The sequence below is a fragment of the Pongo abelii genome, chromosome 6 (assembly GCF_028885655.2).
Source record: "Pongo abelii isolate AG06213 chromosome 6, NHGRI_mPonAbe1-v2.0_pri, whole genome shotgun sequence".
In the NCBI taxonomy this organism is placed as follows: Eukaryota; Metazoa; Chordata; class Mammalia; order Primates; family Hominidae; genus Pongo; species Pongo abelii.
The window spans coordinates 49,979,550-49,997,733 of NC_071991.2; the positions used below are offsets into that span (position 1 = coordinate 49,979,550).

At 39.2% G+C, this 18,184-nt stretch overlaps 1 protein-coding gene across 8 annotated transcripts in view; it reads left to right on the plus strand.

Annotated features, from left to right (window-relative positions):
- The window catches only part of LOC100462595 (protein C-mannosyl-transferase DPY19L1), a 118,286-nt gene extending 101,857 nt beyond the window's left edge, over window positions 1–16,429 (plus strand). For 3 of the 8 annotated variants that reach the window (XM_024249607.2, XM_054559329.2, XM_054559327.2), the window contains one exon: window positions 6,175–9,006. In XM_024249607.2, coding sequence (XP_024105375.1) covers window positions 6,175–6,331 — 157 coding nt within the window. In that variant the 3' untranslated portion in view covers window positions 6,332–9,006. Of the gene's footprint in view, window positions 1–6,174; window positions 9,007–12,016; window positions 12,500–16,202 lie in introns of those variants that run through there. The other 5 variants (XR_008526949.2, XR_010140848.1, XR_008526950.2 and 2 more) reach the window with 3 other exon arrangements.
- The last annotated feature ends 1,755 nt before the right edge of the window (window positions 16,430–18,184 follow it).

Below are 18,184 nucleotides of genomic sequence, written 5' to 3' on the forward strand. Positions count from 1 at the left end.
TGCATGGAAAAACTTCCTTTTTTTTTTTTTTTAAACAGGCTCTCACTCTGTCGCCCAGGCTGGAGTGCACTGTCATGATCTGGGCTCACTGCAGCCTCCGCTTAATTTTCGTATTTTTAGTGGAGATGGGGTTTTCTGTGTTGACCAGGCTGGTCTCAAACTCCTGGCCTCAAGTGCTACTCCTGCCTTGGCCTCCCAAAGTGCTGGGACTGCAGGCGTGAGTCACCATGCCTGGCCTAAAAAAACTTTTTAGATAATGATTTGGAGACTTTCTTTTCTAGTCTTTATAAATACCTTTTTTTAAATAATGATTTGTATGTGTATACTACCTTAAAGAGATTTTATTGGCACTAGTTGATAATCTCTCAACTTGTTCATATTTGCTTTTGATGTTTTAAAAGAAACTTTTATTTAAAGTTGGATGTATTTTCTTTCAAAAGACTTCCAGGATCTGAAACCAAGTAATGGGGAGTCTCTTTTGGTGAAGTCAGGCAGCTGAGCACCAGGGGCCGCATTATCCTTACTGGGTCTCTGTGCTACACCATGTCCTGTCGATGGATGGGATACCCTGTCAGCATCAACTCAGAATGAAGCTTTTCTTTCCTAGTGTTTTACATTTTATTTGAATGGGAAAATAACTCTACTGTGACCCACATTCTCTTGGGTTTATAGTTTTTAAGTTTCTGTTTCCACAGAGATGTTTACTAAGCTGAGTATAGCTCTGAATGACAGTAAGATCTTCAAAGCAGATGTGAATCTAAAGCTATCTAGAAATGTGGCACATAAGTGACTGGACACCAGGTGACAGTAGCCTGCTTTAAAAGTACCAAAACATTCACTTCATGAAAAGCACAGTACAGGAACAATTTTATCAGAAATAAAAACTATTTTATGGAATAATAATATTTTTAAAATTCTTACTACTCTGTAACTAAACACAAGTGTTCAAGAGATTGCTGTATTTGTGGCTTGATCATACTTGCCCACCATATATTTCAGTGACACATATGGTATTAAGACAGCATTGTTAAATATTGAGTGGTGAGTGAAAAATAGTTCTGTGACATAGTATCTACAGCTTTGCTCACAAGGAAACTAAAATAATTGTTGATTATAGAATGATTTTCCTATGAACGTGTGCTAGGTGGTTTGAATTCAGTCAGGGTTTATAGAAAATGTTATTTTGTAATAATTCAGAAAATGTTTTAAGCGTTTGTGAATATATATATGAAATTCACATACTCACTTTTAACATTGTTATATAAATTTAGGACAGAAAAGTTCTAAGCATCTCATGATGATCTTATCAGGAAATTATATGAAATGAATGGTAGGCTGACATTTGCAATAGGAAGAACTCAGTTCCTAGCATAGCTTTCTACCAGAATTGGGATCTTCTTTATTTCTGTGGGCTTCACTGTCTTGAAACAACTATAAGTTACTGGAACATAAAAATTATTTTTGTAACCTTTTTTCTCCAAGCTAACAGTGAGTCTTTGAGAGTTCATTTTTCGCCTAGACCCCTGCATAGAGTTTGAATATGTGAAAGTTGCAGAGGCTTTGTGCTGTAGAGTGTTGGGAGAGCTCCCTGGATTTGCATAGCTCTAACAGTCTCATGTTTGGGTAGGCAGAGCACTGTTTTACCCACACAAGAAGGGATATGAAGGCAAATTCAGGAAGTATGGCAATAAACTTTGCACACTAAACAAAATCAGCAGACATTGAACTGACTTAAGGTCACTTACGAGCACTCAGACTGAGAGTTGGGGTGCAGAAGAGGGTGTGCTGGATTTCCCCATCTGGACCTTGACTTGCCATTTATTGTGTCTTTCACAGCAGGAGTTGAGTGGGAGGAAGCTACGAAAGTGACTCTCTTATCTGTTTTCCCCACTCATTAAAACAACACTCCATCTAGTACAAGATCTAAGCCAGGCTGATGACACACTGTCAGGAAACCTTGGACAGGTCCACTCTGCTTCAACCTTGACACAAAACAAAAGCTATGCTTTCTGTCCTGACAGGGAAGCAAATGGGGAGTTCAGATAGGAGAGGAAAGTGAAGAATGACTAATATTTATCTAGTGTTTAGGTAGTTTCTTGACAAAGCTTTCTGCCAGGTTTGGGACCTTCCTTATTTCCTTGGCCTTCACACTCCATTTCAGTTATGATCAGCCTGAAACCCCTGTAGATTGCTGGGACGTGAAAGTATGTCGGAATGGGGGAAGCAGATGGGGAACTCAGTTAGGAGAGGAAGGGGAAGAGCGACCAATATTTATCTAGTGCTTAATCTGTGCCTGGCAATTGGTGAGCACTATGTTTAAATGATCTCATTTACAAGTGGCTTAATTGTATGGCTTGATTATTCCTTAAATATTTGACACTGTGTTTAAATATAAACACTCAAATATATTTGCATGCAAGTTGTAGATTAGTTTTTAATTAACTACAGTTCTCTGCTTTCTTTTACTCCAATAATAGAGTTGACATAGAATACATGTATTTAGAAGGAAATTATTCAGATTTTCACTAATGCTATTTGCAGATGGCTGGCCTGGGGAAACCTTGGGAAACTCAGATGAGGACTAAATAGTGTTGCACAAGGCAAACAGAGCTCCCCAAGACAGCTGTTTGCCCTGTCTTTTTCCTAAAAGCTGTTGAACTCAGGAAAACTGTGGGTCGTCCTCTACTTTCTGTGTGTCTCACTCTCTGCCACCATGGGCCCTCAGTGTTGTAACAGTTCAGCCTTGACGTGTATGAGAAAATTAAAAGGTAGAAAACCCATGCCCAGCCATATGATCATAGGTGTTCCATGTCAGTAGAAACCGGTGTCAGCAAGGGTATGCAAAAAGTGTGCACTTGAACCCTCTTCATGGGAACACTCATTGGCAAAACATTTCTAGGGGATAGTTTGATGAAGGGAAGGTAAGAAAAAAATTGTGCAGTCCTTTGGCAGAGTGATAATGTTGCCTCTAGAGCAGGGGTCTCCAAGCCCCTGGCCATGGACCAATACTGGTCTGTGGCCTGTTAGGAACCCAGCCTCACAGCAGGAGGTGAGCAGAGGGTGAGCAAGCATTACAGCCTGAGCTCTGGCTCCTGTCAGATGAGTGGCAGCATTAGATTCTCATAGGAGTATGAACCCTATTGTGAACTGCACATGCGAGGGATCTAGGGTACATGCTCCTTATGAGAATCTAATGCCTGATGATCTGAGGTGAAACAGTTTCATCCCAAAACCATTGCCCCCACCCTGCAGCCCATGGAAAAATTGTCTTGCAGGAAACCAGTCCCTGGTGCCAAAAAGATTGGGGACCGCTGCTCTAGAGGTTTAGTTTGCAGAAGGGAGCGCCGCACAAGACTGCTTGTAGCTGCATTGCTTTATAATGGCAAAATGGGAAACAATTAAAGTATCTGTCTGTAAAGAATTGGTTAAATAATACATATGAGAACTAGCAGCTTTTAAAAACAGTAGGGTAGATCTTTATGCGCTGAGATGGAAAAATGGTGCCACATTTTATTGTTCAGTAAAATAATAATTCCAGAATAATTCCATTTTTGTAAAAACAACTCAAGAGCATCTGTCAGGGTTTTCCAGAGGGACAGAACTAATAGGATAGATGTGGCCAGGCGCAGTGGGTCACGCCTGTAATCCCAGCACTTTGGGAGGCGGAGATGGGCAGATCATGAGGTCAGGAGATCGAGACCATCTTGGCTAACACGGTGAAACCTTATGTCTACTAAAAATACAAAAAATTAGCTGGGCGTGGTGGTGGGCACCTGTAATCCCAGCTACTCAGGAGGCAGAGGCAGGAGAATGGCGTGAACCTAGGAGGTAGAGCTTGCAGTGAGCCAAGATCACACCACTGCACTCCAGCCTGGGCTACAGAGGGAAACGCCATCTCAAAAAAAAAAAAAAAAAGGATAGATGTATATATGAAAGGGAGTTTATAAAGGAGTACTGACTCACACGATCACAAGGTGAGGCCCCACAATAGGCCATCAGCAAGGTGAGGAACAAAGAAGCCAGTCCGAGTCCCAAAACCTCAAAAGTGGGGAAGCTGACAGTGCAGCCTTCAATCTGTGGCTGAAGGCCCAAGGTCCCCTGGCAAACCACTGGTGTAGACCCAAGAGTCCAAAAACTGAAGAACTTGGAGTCTGATGTTCAAGGGCAGGAAACATCCAGCACAGGAGAAAGATGGAGGCCGGAAGACTCAGCCAGTCTAGTCCTTCCACAGTTCTTTTGCCTGCTTTTATTCTAGCCATGCTGGCAGCTGATTAGACGGTACCCACACAGATTGAGAGTGGGTCGACCTCTCCCAGTCCACTGACTCAAACATTAATCTCCCTTGGCAACACCCTCACAGACACACCCAGAAACAACACTTTGATCCTTCAATCCAATCAAGTTGACACTCAATACTGACTATCACAGCATCTATGTATATAATGATATCTGTGTCTGTATGTGTGTCTGACATTGGAGAAAGATACAGCAGATACCAAACATTGTATGTTCTTATAAGTATATTCATACTTACAAGTGGGAACTAAGCTACCAGGATGCGAAGCATAAGAATGGTACGGATTGTGGGGACTTGGGGGAAGCGAGGAATGGGGTGAAGGATAAAAGACTACACATTGGGTACACTTTACACTGCTCTGGTGATGGGTGCACCAAAATCTCAGTAACTGCCACTGAATAACTTATCCATGTAACCAAAAACCACCTGTTTCCCAAAAGCTATTGAAATTTTTTTTTTTTTTAAAAAGGTCCAGCAGGATATATGCTGGATTGTTTATAGAAGTCACCTCTGAGAAGTGCTATTGGAGATGATGGTGACTTTCATTTCTTAAAATGTATGTAGGTCAATATTTTGATACTTTCATAATGACTGATTATTATAAATTAAAGATGTTATTTAAAAAGGGAAAATGATGTACATACCTGCTACGGTGTTTGCCTCATGGTGGAGAGTGAGGGAGGGACTGCTACTAAACATAAGAGGGACTTGGGAATTTTTTTCTCTTATTTAAAAATAAAAAGGGAAGCAGTTATGACAAAACATGAGCAGTTGTCAATTCTCTATAATTTTCCCATGTGTTTTTCTGTTTTTTAAAATTCCTCAAAAGGTAGATAGCAGCATCCAACAGTTATATCTATAAAACTGTTCTTGATTTAAAATAAATGGTACTGTTATTTTGAAGGACTTATTTAGGCAAATGTTATATGATGCTAATTTTACTTATTCTATTCTTTATAAAGATATATTGCTTTTGAGATTTAATTATGTGTTTAAGATGTATGCTCAACACTACCAGAATTTCTTTAAATTGATTCATTCTGGAATATCGACTGTCCAATTTAAGATATTTTGACCTACTGATTTTTTGACTTTATGACAGTGTTAAAGCCATATGCATTCAGTAGAAAGTATACTTCAGATACCCATACAACCATTCTGTTTTTCAGTGTCAGTACAGCATTAAATAAATTACGTGAGATATTCAATGTTTTGTTGTAAAATAGCACTTGCATTAGATGATTTTGTCCAACTGTAAGCTAATATAAGTGTTCCTAGCATGTTTAAGGTAGGCTAGGCTAAGCCGTGATGTTGGGTAGATTAGGTGTATTAAATGCATTTTTAACTTATGATGGGTTTATTGGAAGTTGAGGAGCATCTATACAATTAATGCAGCTTCCCTGTGAACTAAGCATATTTGTTCATTATAATTTTTTAAATCAATGTCATACGTTTTTCTGTGTGAATGGTGCTAGATACCTGATCTCTCATAATCCTCACAACAAACCTATGTCATGGGTGTTTATTTCCCCATTTTACAATGTGAAAACTAAGACCAAGGGAAGCTACCTGCCCAGAACCACATTCTTGATAAGTAGCTGAGGCAGAGTTTAACTGAGGTGTCTCTTTCCGCAACACCTGGATATATGTATCTACAGGTCTATTTCTTTCCTTATAGTCACCTTTGCTGCATTGACCTTGTCCTAAGGTGAGTCATGGCAGCTTATAAAAACATAAATAGCTATATAACAGGATGGTTTAAAAACTAAAGTAATTTAAGGGGAAAAAAGGAAATGAGGTCAGGAATGTAAGTGCTCTGCTTTCTCTGCAGTTATATAATGCATATTGATTTTTAACGTGTACATTCATTTTTCTAGGCCTGGTTGCAGTATGCCTGAAATTTGGGATGTAGAAGATCCTGCCAATGCTGGGAAAACTCCCTTATGTAACCTCTTGGTGAAGGATTCCAAACCTCACTTCACCACTGTATTCCAGAACAGTGTTTACAAAGTCCTAGAAGTTGTAAAAGAATGACTGCTACATGAACTGCTGCCTACGGAGAACTACATCAGTAATGGTTTTAATGTTTTGCTAAGTCATGTGTTGTTCATATCCCAAAAACTTTTATAGGTAACTGTTTTCAAATAGAAAACGTTTTATTTGGTCAATTTGAATGTCATTCTAATTATAAAAATGACTTACACCTTTATCAATTGGTTACTATTTCAGTGCACCCTTTAAAATTTGCTATGCAAATGAGTATATGCTTGTACTTGACTTTAATATTTGTGCTAAAGTGAGCAAAGCTACCTGTATAAAGAAAACATAGTGGGTTGTGACAAGGATGATATGAAAATACAGGACAATTCTGACAATGTAGGGGCTGATTTTATAGTGTAAGAATTATTAATGCCCCTTGCTTCATTTTTCTGCCTCTTGCTCTTGTCTTTTGGACATTTCAGTGATGATTGTAAGTTCTTCGGTCCTGTCAGCCCCTGTCATCAACTTGAGTTACAGTAGATGGGGCAGACGTGGAGTGTTTGCTATGTAGAACTATCTGTTTGTTTTACTTTCTTGTGCTCTTTTTGTTCTCTGTTCTCTTGTTAATGAAGCTTTTCCTGCCCATTATTAATCCAAACTCTTGGACCTTGTGGTTAGGAAATTCCCTTAACTTCCAGCCATGTGACATTATCATGTCTCTTTCTCTCTCTCGCTCTCTTCTCCTCCTCCCCACATTTTCTGTCAAATAAATACTGTTTACTCATTTAGTTGCTTATCAAGTACTTATTCTTGGTTTTAAAAAAATTAATGGTAACTGTATTTTTCTCATTTTTAGCATTATTCAAATGTTTATATTTTAATACCTTTAAACCACTTTAAAATTTTTTCATGTTTAATTATAGTTTTAAGAAAAACTATTTTGAACAACCCCAAATATAGTACATCTAGAAACTAATGTATATTTGAGTAGACATCATTTATAGTGGAACAGTAGACTGTAGTACATGGTAATTTTTCTTTTACTATTAAGATACAATAAAACATGACTAATTTTGCTGTCAAAAATGTAAAGAATAATGATAAATGGAGTTTTTATATTTTACTTTTAAGATTGCCTGTCTTTAATAAGACAAAGCCTTAAGCCTTATAATTTTGGTTCTAAAAACCATCATTTCAGTATAAGGAATAAGTATATTTCGTCCTCCTCTTTAGTTTTTTTCTATTTATTTTTATTTTGAAAAATTTCTACACCTTCTTTGAATTCCTTGTTTGAATTTTTGTTTCTTAGAAGTTAATTTGTGTGAAATGAGATTCTTCAAAACGATGAAACCTCATAGCTCTGAGAAAAGGTTTTAGGGTTTTAAATTCTAAGCAAACCGTGACTATGGCTGACTGACTACACATTTAATTACACAGCTTCTCTTTCTTAACCACAGGCAGATTAACCTCATTGTGGATTGTCCTTGAGACCTTAGTTCTCAGGCATGGTTTCTGGTGCCCACTCCTGGAAGCCGCTGTTCCCTTTCTACCTTCTTACCAGAGCGCAAGGGCAGGCCTGGTCCCGGGGAAGCAGCAGCTTGCTGACGTGAGTCAGCTGCAAAGGCTGAGGAGTGTGCCCTCAGAGAAGCACCGCGCCCCAGCCCTGCCCCAGCGCCCAGAGCCTCAGCTCCCAGGGATGCTCCTTCCCTGGAGGCGGCCCAGGAGAGGGACTCTGGCAGCGTTCTTCAGATTTGTGGCCACTGTTTCTCATTTGCTGGTTGACTGTTTTTATTTCTTAGGCTTTTGCTAGTTTTAGAAAATAGGGAAGCAGCCCGTGGTTTGTGGATTAAAAGCAACATTTGAGCGATGATGCACAACAGTCCAGGAAAATGGGCAGCGCACACTTGAGGCTGAGGATGGGAGTTGACACGGGCAGGGAGAGGGTGGTGCGCTCTGCTTATCTGTGATTGTTGCTCACCTGAGTGTGGCTGATTGTGTACCTCCAGCAGTTACAATTTTTAAAAATTATTCTTTTACATTTATTTTATATTTTTCTCACCCCCAGCAATTTCCTTCCAAATAAGTTCACATGTAATAAGTAGAAATTCTGTATAGGAAAAAAGCATTAAAAATACTATTATAACTGCTTCATTTGCTGGGAACCATTAAAAGTAGTATAAATTAGCTTTTTCCAGAAGGATCCTTTTGTAGCAGTGTTTATGAATGTAACCCCAAGCAAAATATGGCTATATATTAGGGGAGCCAGTTTGGAGCAGAGGCCTGAAGGTCCCTGCTATGCAGCCGTGGCCACAGCTTGCAGCCCCAGCGCTGTGGAGCATCCGCACCTTTGATGGCAATGCAGAGTGATAGCAGTTTCCATAGGCGTGACAAAACAGTATTAAAGCTCAGTGTTTTGCATATTTTTAGCATTTAAAAATATTTTTGCTTTAGTGTGAGGAAAGTAAGGATGGGCAAAGAGGCGATCAAAATAGCTATTGCTATGACATTTTCGAAAACAAAGTTGGGGCTGTATTTCTTTAAAAAGATAAGCCTCTAAAAATGCTTGGCAAAAAAAATATAGTGTTAAAATAGGCCAGTGATATTAACGAGAAAATGAAAGTATGTATCAGGAGTAAAGTGATATTGCATAGGAGTATTGTATTTTTATGAATTTTATGCCAGTTGTTTACATATACTATATATGTTAAATAAAAAATCATGAGAAATGAGGGAAGTGTTTTTCTTGATTGTTATTTTCATTTCCACCTTGATTGTGATCAAGTTCGGCCTCATTTTGTAGTCAGATAGCCATGAACTGGTTTGAGTCAGATGGCAGTCCTGAGAAGAGAGGGAGGGATCATAAACAGTGGGGGTAGACTCTTTGGTCTTCTTGTTGGTAGTGGTAGGTACTGAGATTATCCAAACTTTTCCTGTATTTATGGTAGAGTCACTTACATTCCTTTATCCTTTTCATCAAGGGACACAATAATTCATTCAAACTATATATTGGGAATAATTAAAGAGTTGCTAAAAGCTGTTTTAATGTATTTAAAAAATACATTGGTATCAACATTTTCTAAATTGTAACTCAGTGTGTTTACTTGATACAAACATCAACTCTTGGTTCTTTCTCTATGTAGGAAAGACATTTCAGCTCTGTTCATTCCTGTATAATTAATTTCTTAACACAATGACACCTTGATTCTGACATCTTTGAGGGGAGTGAGGTGTTCTAATACAGTGGTTCTCAAAATTAGCAGGCATCAGCATCACCTGGAAGGCCTGTAGTTTGCTGGGCCCCACCACAGAGATTTCTGTCTCAGTTGGCCTATGGTGGGGACCCAGAACTTGGATTTCTTAACAGTTCTCAGGTGGTGTTGATGCTGTTCGTCCAGGGACCATACTTGAGAGTCTCTGCTCTAATCGATGGGAACAGACTGGCTGGATGTCTGGCCTCCAGGGGGCGCTGCATTCCTGACAGCACATCCCGCCAGAGCTGGTTGATGGACACTCTACCAGGAGCTGAATTTTACCACGTACCTTCTTTGCCTGTTAAAGGGCACTGCTTCAATGAAACTTGGAAGGAGCAAAGAACAGATTAGGTAATTTTTAATTGGAACACTGATATGAGTTATAGGTTATTTAAATATTTTGAAGCTGCAAACTGCCCCTTGTTTCTTTTCAGTTCAGAGATGGAAAAGGAGTGAAAATCCTTGAAATAGAACTTCCTTTTGTAGGATTACTTTGTCTAGAAGACAATAGATAAATTCAATGATGTGTGGGGATTGCAAAAATTCATTTTCCACTTTATTACTTTTGTTTTGGCACCAGAAATCCAAATCTTCTTCCTTTATTAGAGGTCAGCCAATAATCAGCGCTAGGTCACAGATTGCTTGCTTCTCTCTTCCTCCTTTTTCTCCTGCCCCCAACTAGAAGTTTCTAATTTGAATCAATAAAGTTGTTCTCAATGCAGAAAAAGAGGAGCTACTTTTAAACTTCATTACATTCCTGAATTGGTCTTTATTTCACAGCATTGTATCAGGACGAATACATTTTACATTAGAAGTTGAAAAGGATCTTAAGGTACAAAAAGGTCTTGAAAACTTTCCTTTTACATTTCCTCCCGTGAGAGAGATTTTAAAATTCTGAATGAATATGTAAGAGTTGAAGACTCGATTTGATTGTAGTGTAATTAAGAGATAGTTTTCTTTTTTTGCGAAGAGATTAGGGTAACATTGATACTGGATCTACTTTCAAAGCAATGTTTTCTGTAGTTTTCTATACTCAATTATCTTTAACCCAAAACTCTAAGTATGCACAGTGTCGTCAAAATGACTTTCAAATAAATGGTAGCACTACATGGTATTCTGTTTCATAGGCATGTTCTTTTTAATGCAGCATAATATCATTTCATTGATTTTTTTAAGTACCTGGTGGGCTTTTTTCCTGTAGGCAAATTTAATATCTAGGCAGGGGGAGTTGAATTTTGCAGACTTCAGCTCGTTTGGTTGTTATGCTGATTACTCTGACACCCTTAGTCCTTATACATTTCTGAAAAAATAGATATGAAAATAAGAAATGGCCATTGCTAAGTAGATTTGGCATCATGTCATGAAAACTGGGAAAGAAAGATGCCTGCAGGCCACCTCTGGCTCTGCCCCCTGCTGCTGATATCCTGCTCTTTGCCAGACTCCTCAGGTCTTCACTCTGGTATCCGCTTAGTGACCAGACTTCAGATTCAGAGGCCTCCCTCTTGCTCTGGAAAATTCTCTTCCCAGAAGAGTACAATTTGGTAATCCCTCGAGCCCTTTACATGGGTAATGAATTTGACTTTTTTGAACAAAGACTTCTGTGGCTGTAATTCTCAAACTTCTCTGCACATTGGAATTACTTGGAGAGCTTCAAAAAATCCTGAAGCCTTTTTCCCACCCTTAGAGATGTGTGGCCTGAGATTTGGAATTTTTTTTTTAACCCCCAGTGATTCTAGTGCCCTAGGGCTAACAATTTTAGAACTTGCCCTCCCTACTTCACCTCTGAATAACAAGGTTTCCATGTCTCCATCCAGTCAAAGTAGGAATGGTAAGCAAGTGTCTATCAAGTATACTTTATTAATCGTGATTATTAATTTCTACATTATTTCTAATCATGGCACCTAGTGTTGAGTAGACTCTTTGGGAAAGAATTCTGTCTTCAGTTATGGATGCTGCCAATGGCAGGGCAAAGGGGGAGAGTGGCAGTGCAGGTGCCATGTATTTGTAAACCCTTATTAGAGTATGAAGAAGAAATGGGAATATAGCAGCGAAAAGAAAAAGAATAAAAATCACTTTGAAAATTTAATGTGTGAGGAATCATGTGTCTTCTCTGCAGATGCTTTTTGCCCCTCCTGGAATTTGCTTTTCTTAGTATGTATTTCAGATGCAACTCAAATGTCACCTCCTCTGTGAGGCCTTTCCTGCCTGCCTGCCATTTGGTTGAGTGCTTTGCCTCCCACTGCCCACGTGCCCATAACCCCCATGCACATATTTATCAACATGACTTTTCCCCCACTCTATTGTGTTCTTCATAAAAAGAACATGTCTTACTCCATTCTGAATCCACAGTGCCTCCTAGCACAGTTCCTGGAAAGTAGTACTGCTTAATGATTTTTTGAAATAGACCATACTTTATTCAACAATGCAGTAAATTCCAGATGGCAATAAAAGTTATTTTTAGGACTAAAAGACAGTTTATGTTTTCCAGCCATGGAGAAGAAACAACAAGGAAATTCAGGACATCATCAGATGAGATAAATATCGTAGAGGAAAATATCCTTGTCAACAGCTAAACAATAATTAACCTCATAGCATATCCTTGGTAAGTACTTTCAGACATGGCTAGTGACCGTATGAATTTATTGGAAGGCAATATGATAAAGACAGGTACATCCATCCTGGGGCGGGACTCGTTGACCTGATTTCAGTGTGTGGCTCAGGATACTATGGTGACCAGCCATAGACACATTTGCTGCTGAACAGGGAGCAAGGAACTCTGGTAATTTGATTAAAATTCTGGGAAGAGGGATTTCCCAAAGGATGGGAAGGGACTGGTGTGTTATTATTGGGTGTAGATATTAGGGAAAACAGATGACAACAGTTGCACAATTAATATTGTCATAATAGAGACAACTACGCTGGAATCCATAATCCATCCTTTACAGACTTAGTAAAATAGGGCATGTTTCTTGAACATCAGTTTCTTTTAAAAGAATATGGCTTTTAGGATAGTAATTAGAAATGAGAAATAGACAAATGAACAATCACACCAGGAAATTTTAATATACCTCTCCTTAGAAATTGAGATAATAAGCAAAAAGATCAGTAAGGAAATGCATGATTTGACTAATAAAAGCAATTTGACTCAACAGTCATATGTAGAACTGTACCCAACAAGTGAAGAGTATACATTCTATTCAGGTATATGAGACATTTCCAAGAATTGACAGTAGAACATGAGCTCCTGGCCAGGCACAGTGGCTCATGCCTGTAATCCTAGCACTTTGGGAAGCAGAGGCAGGCAGATCTCTTGAGCCCAGGAGTTTGAGACCAATCTGGGCAACATGGCAAAACCCTGTGTCTACAAAAAAATTAGCCAGAGTGGTATGTGCCTGTATTCCCAGCTACTTGGGAAGTTGAGGTGAGAGGATCACTTGAGCCCAGGAGGTTGAGGCTGCAATGAGCTGTGATTGTACCACTGCACTCTGGCCTGGGCAACAAAGTGAGACCCCTGCCTCCAAAACAAAAAAACTTGAACATGAGCTCCAAGAAAGCATGACTTTTTGGCCTATTTCGTTTACACATGTAACCTAAGCATCTAGAACAGTACCTGGCACATGTGGGTGCCCAGTATTTGTTAAGGGAAATAATTGATCATACCTGGAGCCAAATGGCAATTCTTGGGGAGGGAAAAAACAACCTTAAAGATTGAAAATCCTTTAGTTGGAAATCACAAATGAAACAGTTTTAAATATTAATGCATAATTTATGATGAAAATTTGAGAAAAAATAGAACAATTATATGCTACAAATTGCATGTGGAATATGACTAAAGCAGTTCTAGAAATACTTTTTTTTGGCCTTTAGTCTAAAATGTATTCATTAAGCCAAAAATCAATAAATATCCATATCAGGAATATAAGTAACAGAATAGTTCCCCCACCCCAATTTGAAGGGAATAATGAGCAGAAATTGATGAAACAGAAAACAAATAGATCAACAAAGTCAAAGTTGGTGTATTAGTCCTTTTTCATACTGTTGATAAAGACATACTTGAGACTGCACAATTTACAAAAGAGGTTTAATGGACTTAAGTTCCATATGGCTGGGGAGGCCTCACAATCATGGCCGAAGGCAAGGAGGAGGAAGTCACATCTTACGTGGATGTCAGCAGACAGCTTGTGCAGGGAAACTCCCCCTTATAAAACCATCAGATCTCATGAGACTTATTCACTATCACAAGAACAGCATGGGAAAGACCTGCCTCCATGATTCAATTACCACCCTTCAGGGTCCCTCTCACAACACGTGGGAATTCAAGATGAGATTTGGGTGGGGACACAGCCAAACCATATCAGTTGGTTATTTGAAACCTTAATCAGGAGATAAGAGAAGGTATAAAAGATAAGGAATGGCAAATGACAGAAGCTGCAGAGAGTAAACAGGTAATGGGGATATTATAAACAAAATAAATTTGGACACTTTGATAAAATGTCTACATTCCTAGAAAAAACAGAACTGATCCAAGAAGAAATAGAAGTAACAGTCATCCCCCGGAAAGAAGTTGGATTAACAACTTTTTAAAATCTTCCCTTGAAGAAAACAACATATCCAGTTTTATAAGCTTTTCCTACTGAACATTCAAGATACTGATTATTCCAGTCTTACACAAACATCAAAAGAATAGCAAACTCATTTCTTTATTTAGGTGACTGCAACATTAATACCAACAGCACAGTAGGGTCAATGCAATAAAGGAAAATTGCATGTCTATTGCAATCATTAATAAAAATGTAAACAAGAACCTAGTAATAAATTTAACAAGATATAAAATTATCGTTTCTCAAATTTATCTAAAGTTTTAATCAAAATTTCAGTAAGACTTTTTATGGAGCTTGACAATGTAAAATTTTTACAAAAAGTCAGAAGAACATGAGATATGGGCATTTTTCCTATAAGATGTCAAGATTTATTACAAGACCTGTAGAAGTATTGGCACAGGAATGTTTTAAAAATTGACTAATAGAGCAGAATAGATGGCTTGAGAGCAAGTGTACATACATTTAATAAATGAGGCTGTAATAATTGATTATCCATATCAAAAACAATGGTATTGAGTCCCTACTTCACATTATACACAAAAGTCCCCAGATGAATCAAATATCTAAACATGAAAAGCAATATTGTAACACTTAGAAGACAATATAGGATAATATCTTTACCTTCTCAAGGAGGTTTCCTTAAAGGACTTCCTGAGATCCAAAAAACACTACCTGCAAAAGATCAATAAATTCACTGTTATGGTTAATAACTTCTGTTCACAACAAGATATCAAAAAGAGAGTGAGGTAAGCCATGATGTGTTCAAGATATTTGCAACTTGAGTACCTGACAAAGATTAGAGAATAGAGAACTGCAAACAGTAAGAAAATGCAAAGAACCCTTTAGAAAAACTCCAAAGACATGAACATTTCACCAAAAAAGAAATATAAACAGCTCATAAACATTAAAAAAAACCCAACCTATTCATAATTAGGGAAATGCAAAATGAAACAGTATTTATATAACTCCTAACATTGGCAAAATTTTTAAGTATTGAGAAATGTGGAACATCATGAACTCTCCTTTACTCCCAGTGGAGGGTAACTACTTTGGAAATACATGGCATTACCTAATAAATACAACCCAGCATCTCCACTCCTTAGATACATACCCCAGAAAAATTCCTACATGTATGCACCAGGAGACATGTTTAACATGTTCACAGCTGCATTGTTCAAAAAAGCAGAAAACCCAGAAATCACTTGAATGTGTGTCTGGAGTAAATAGTAGAGAGGATAAAGACATTGAGTATGATCATCCAGTATGATCCTATCGAATATGTAAAATGGTAAAATAGCGATAGGCAACAACATGGATGACTCAGGAAGATGTTGTTAAGCAAAAATATGTGTATATAATTTGCAGAATAATACATGTGATGTGAGTTTGTTTATAGTGTTTGTTTGTTTATGTGATGTGAGTTTTTTTATGAGGCCAGCAGTGGCTACGTAGGATAATAAAACCACAGAGTATTAGAAGAAAGTGTTTGCCGACAAAATTGAAGCCAATATCTTCTTTTTTACAAATGAAGAAACTGAGGCTCTGGGAGGGAAAGAGATTTTTCCAAGCTCACACTAATATTTAGTAGTACAGCTGAAATTAAAAAATTGGTCCCTGGGTCCTAACCAAGACACCCCATTCATTGTGGGCTTGGGGATATACTGAATCTGCTCTGACACTTAGCTGTGTGAACCAGCACAAGTCAATTATGTTCTTGAAATCACATTGCCTCCTGAGTGAAATGTGTACAAGAAATAATGAGAATCTCATATGGCTGTTAGGACATTTGCATTGAAGTACTGTATGCAAAAGTTTATAGTCCAAATGTAATGACATCCTACTCATGATAGCAGCAGACGGGGAGGGGGCTGAAATGGTATGGTGTCATCAGCCGAACACACACCCAGGCAGGAAAGCACCATACTCCAATGACAGATAAAGAGCCCAGGACCTCTCTGGGTATGCTTACACACAGGAGGGCATATAGGTGTTTCTAATTAAGTGTGTTTATGCCCCTTGACTTTTGCTTTTGATACTCATGCTGAATTTATTTCTATTTATTTCTGTTTCCAGATGACTAGACATTCACTTTGCAAATAATTGTCGTGACTCTATGTTTGCTCCAGACACAGAGCTTTTATTGTCACCCAGAGATGCCTATGGGAACCAAGAGAATCAAGCTGAACCAAGATTTCTGCCAGAATCAATTTCCTCAAGCCAGAAGGCTTTATCATTCACAGTCTGTGCAAAGGATTTTTTTTTTAAAGAAAAACAGACTCCTTTATTGATTTCTCCCTTTACCCCGCCTCTCCTTGCCCCTTATTTTGCCCTGACTTTGGGATCTCACCCTGCGTGGAAAAGAATTGGAGGGCATTCCTACTGTAGGGGGCACTATGTGACTCCATCTCTTAGCTCTGACTCAGGACCTTTTGCTTGGCCCTAAGCAGAGGTGTGGGAGGCTGGGGCTCTCTGATGCCCACACAGGGTCATTGGGAGGTTGGCCGAAGGATACCAAGCAGATTGCTGCCCCAAAATATGACTTCCTTGCCTATCCAGGTGTCTATAAACCTATCATTAGAAACACAGTCTTTAAGACTCATTTCCAGTACTTTCTGAAAAAGAAAGCAAATTCCCCTGAAGGCATAACATAGTAAGCCCCTCTCAATCAGCAGTAGAGAGAGGCTGGGCCAGTGGAAAGGTCAAAGCCATGAGCCAGGTGCACCTGGCTTCTAATTCTAGCTTGGCCATTTACTATCTGAAATCCTGAACTTCTGCGAGGCTGTTTCCTCATCGGAAAGTATGGAATCAATACTACTGAGCTTTCATGGTTGTTGTGAGAGGCAGGGACAAGAAACCCAATGCAATGCCCAGCACTCAACATCAAAGGGATCCTATACATAGACATTGTGATTTTCAACATCTTTGTGGAAAGTCTCCCTTCTTAAGGAGGCTGGTTGGAGAAGGCAGAGCGTTCTTAATAGACATCCACTTTGATGTGGGTCTAATGTTAGGGAGTGATGTCAGGACTCTGGACACTGTGTTCTGAAGCAGCAAACAGGCAGCAAAAAGATAGCTGAGCCAATGGGACAGGAGCAGCCTCTGTCCTGGCCAAGAACTGTCACTCAGCTCTCCACAAGTCAGGAGCACCATCTCACCTGGGATGACTTCTGGGCAAGGCAAGGCCTCCACGGGTCCCCAGAGGAACAAGTGGCATATGTGAGACTTGAGTCAGACCAGAGGGCATGTTAAGGCAGGGAAGAGGAGTGATGTGAAAGGAAACAGTTGACAGGTAGAGCCTTTGATAAAATGTGGCATGCCTTCACTGGAGAAGCCAGGAGGATTTCTGACTACCATCTCACAAGAAGAGAATGTAGACCAAGGACCATGAAGGGAACTTTGTAGGATTATGGAAACTTCATCATGTCCTTCTGATGTATTTCTGTGCTTTGCTGAAGGGTTCAGTGATTTGCCCAAAGTTATTTGAATCACCCCATAAGGGGCAGAAGCATGTCTCAAACCCTGTGGTGGAGCTTTCATCTCTTGGAGAGAGAAAATCTAGGTTTCATTTAAAGAACTGCCATTTAGACTCCTTGGCTGGGAAAGAACAAGACAGTACTCAGCTAAACAGCTTGCTGAGGAATATGGGCTGGGAGAAGAGCTTGGAAAAATGCGTGGCAGCCTGACGTCACCCATGAGGGTCAAGAGGTGAGCAGGGCAGGGGGCTGAAACACTCGGAAGAGAGCAGCCCAGACTCAAACTCCTCAGACTGGGAACCAGGGGAGACTAAAAATCAGGGAAGAATGGGAAACTGGCCAGAGAGGAAATGCTGTTTACTTCCACGCCAGAGTTCCAGGCCTGGGAAGGCAAAGAAGCCCTAGGGCAGTGGAGTCCAATAGACCTTTCTGCAACAATGGCAGCATTCTACAACTGTGCTGTCAGTAAGGTGGGCACAAGCCACAAGTGCTTATCAAACACTTGAAATGTGGCTAGTGTGATCGAGAAATACTTTTAATTTTATTTAAATTCAATTAATTTAAATTTAAGTTTAAATAGCC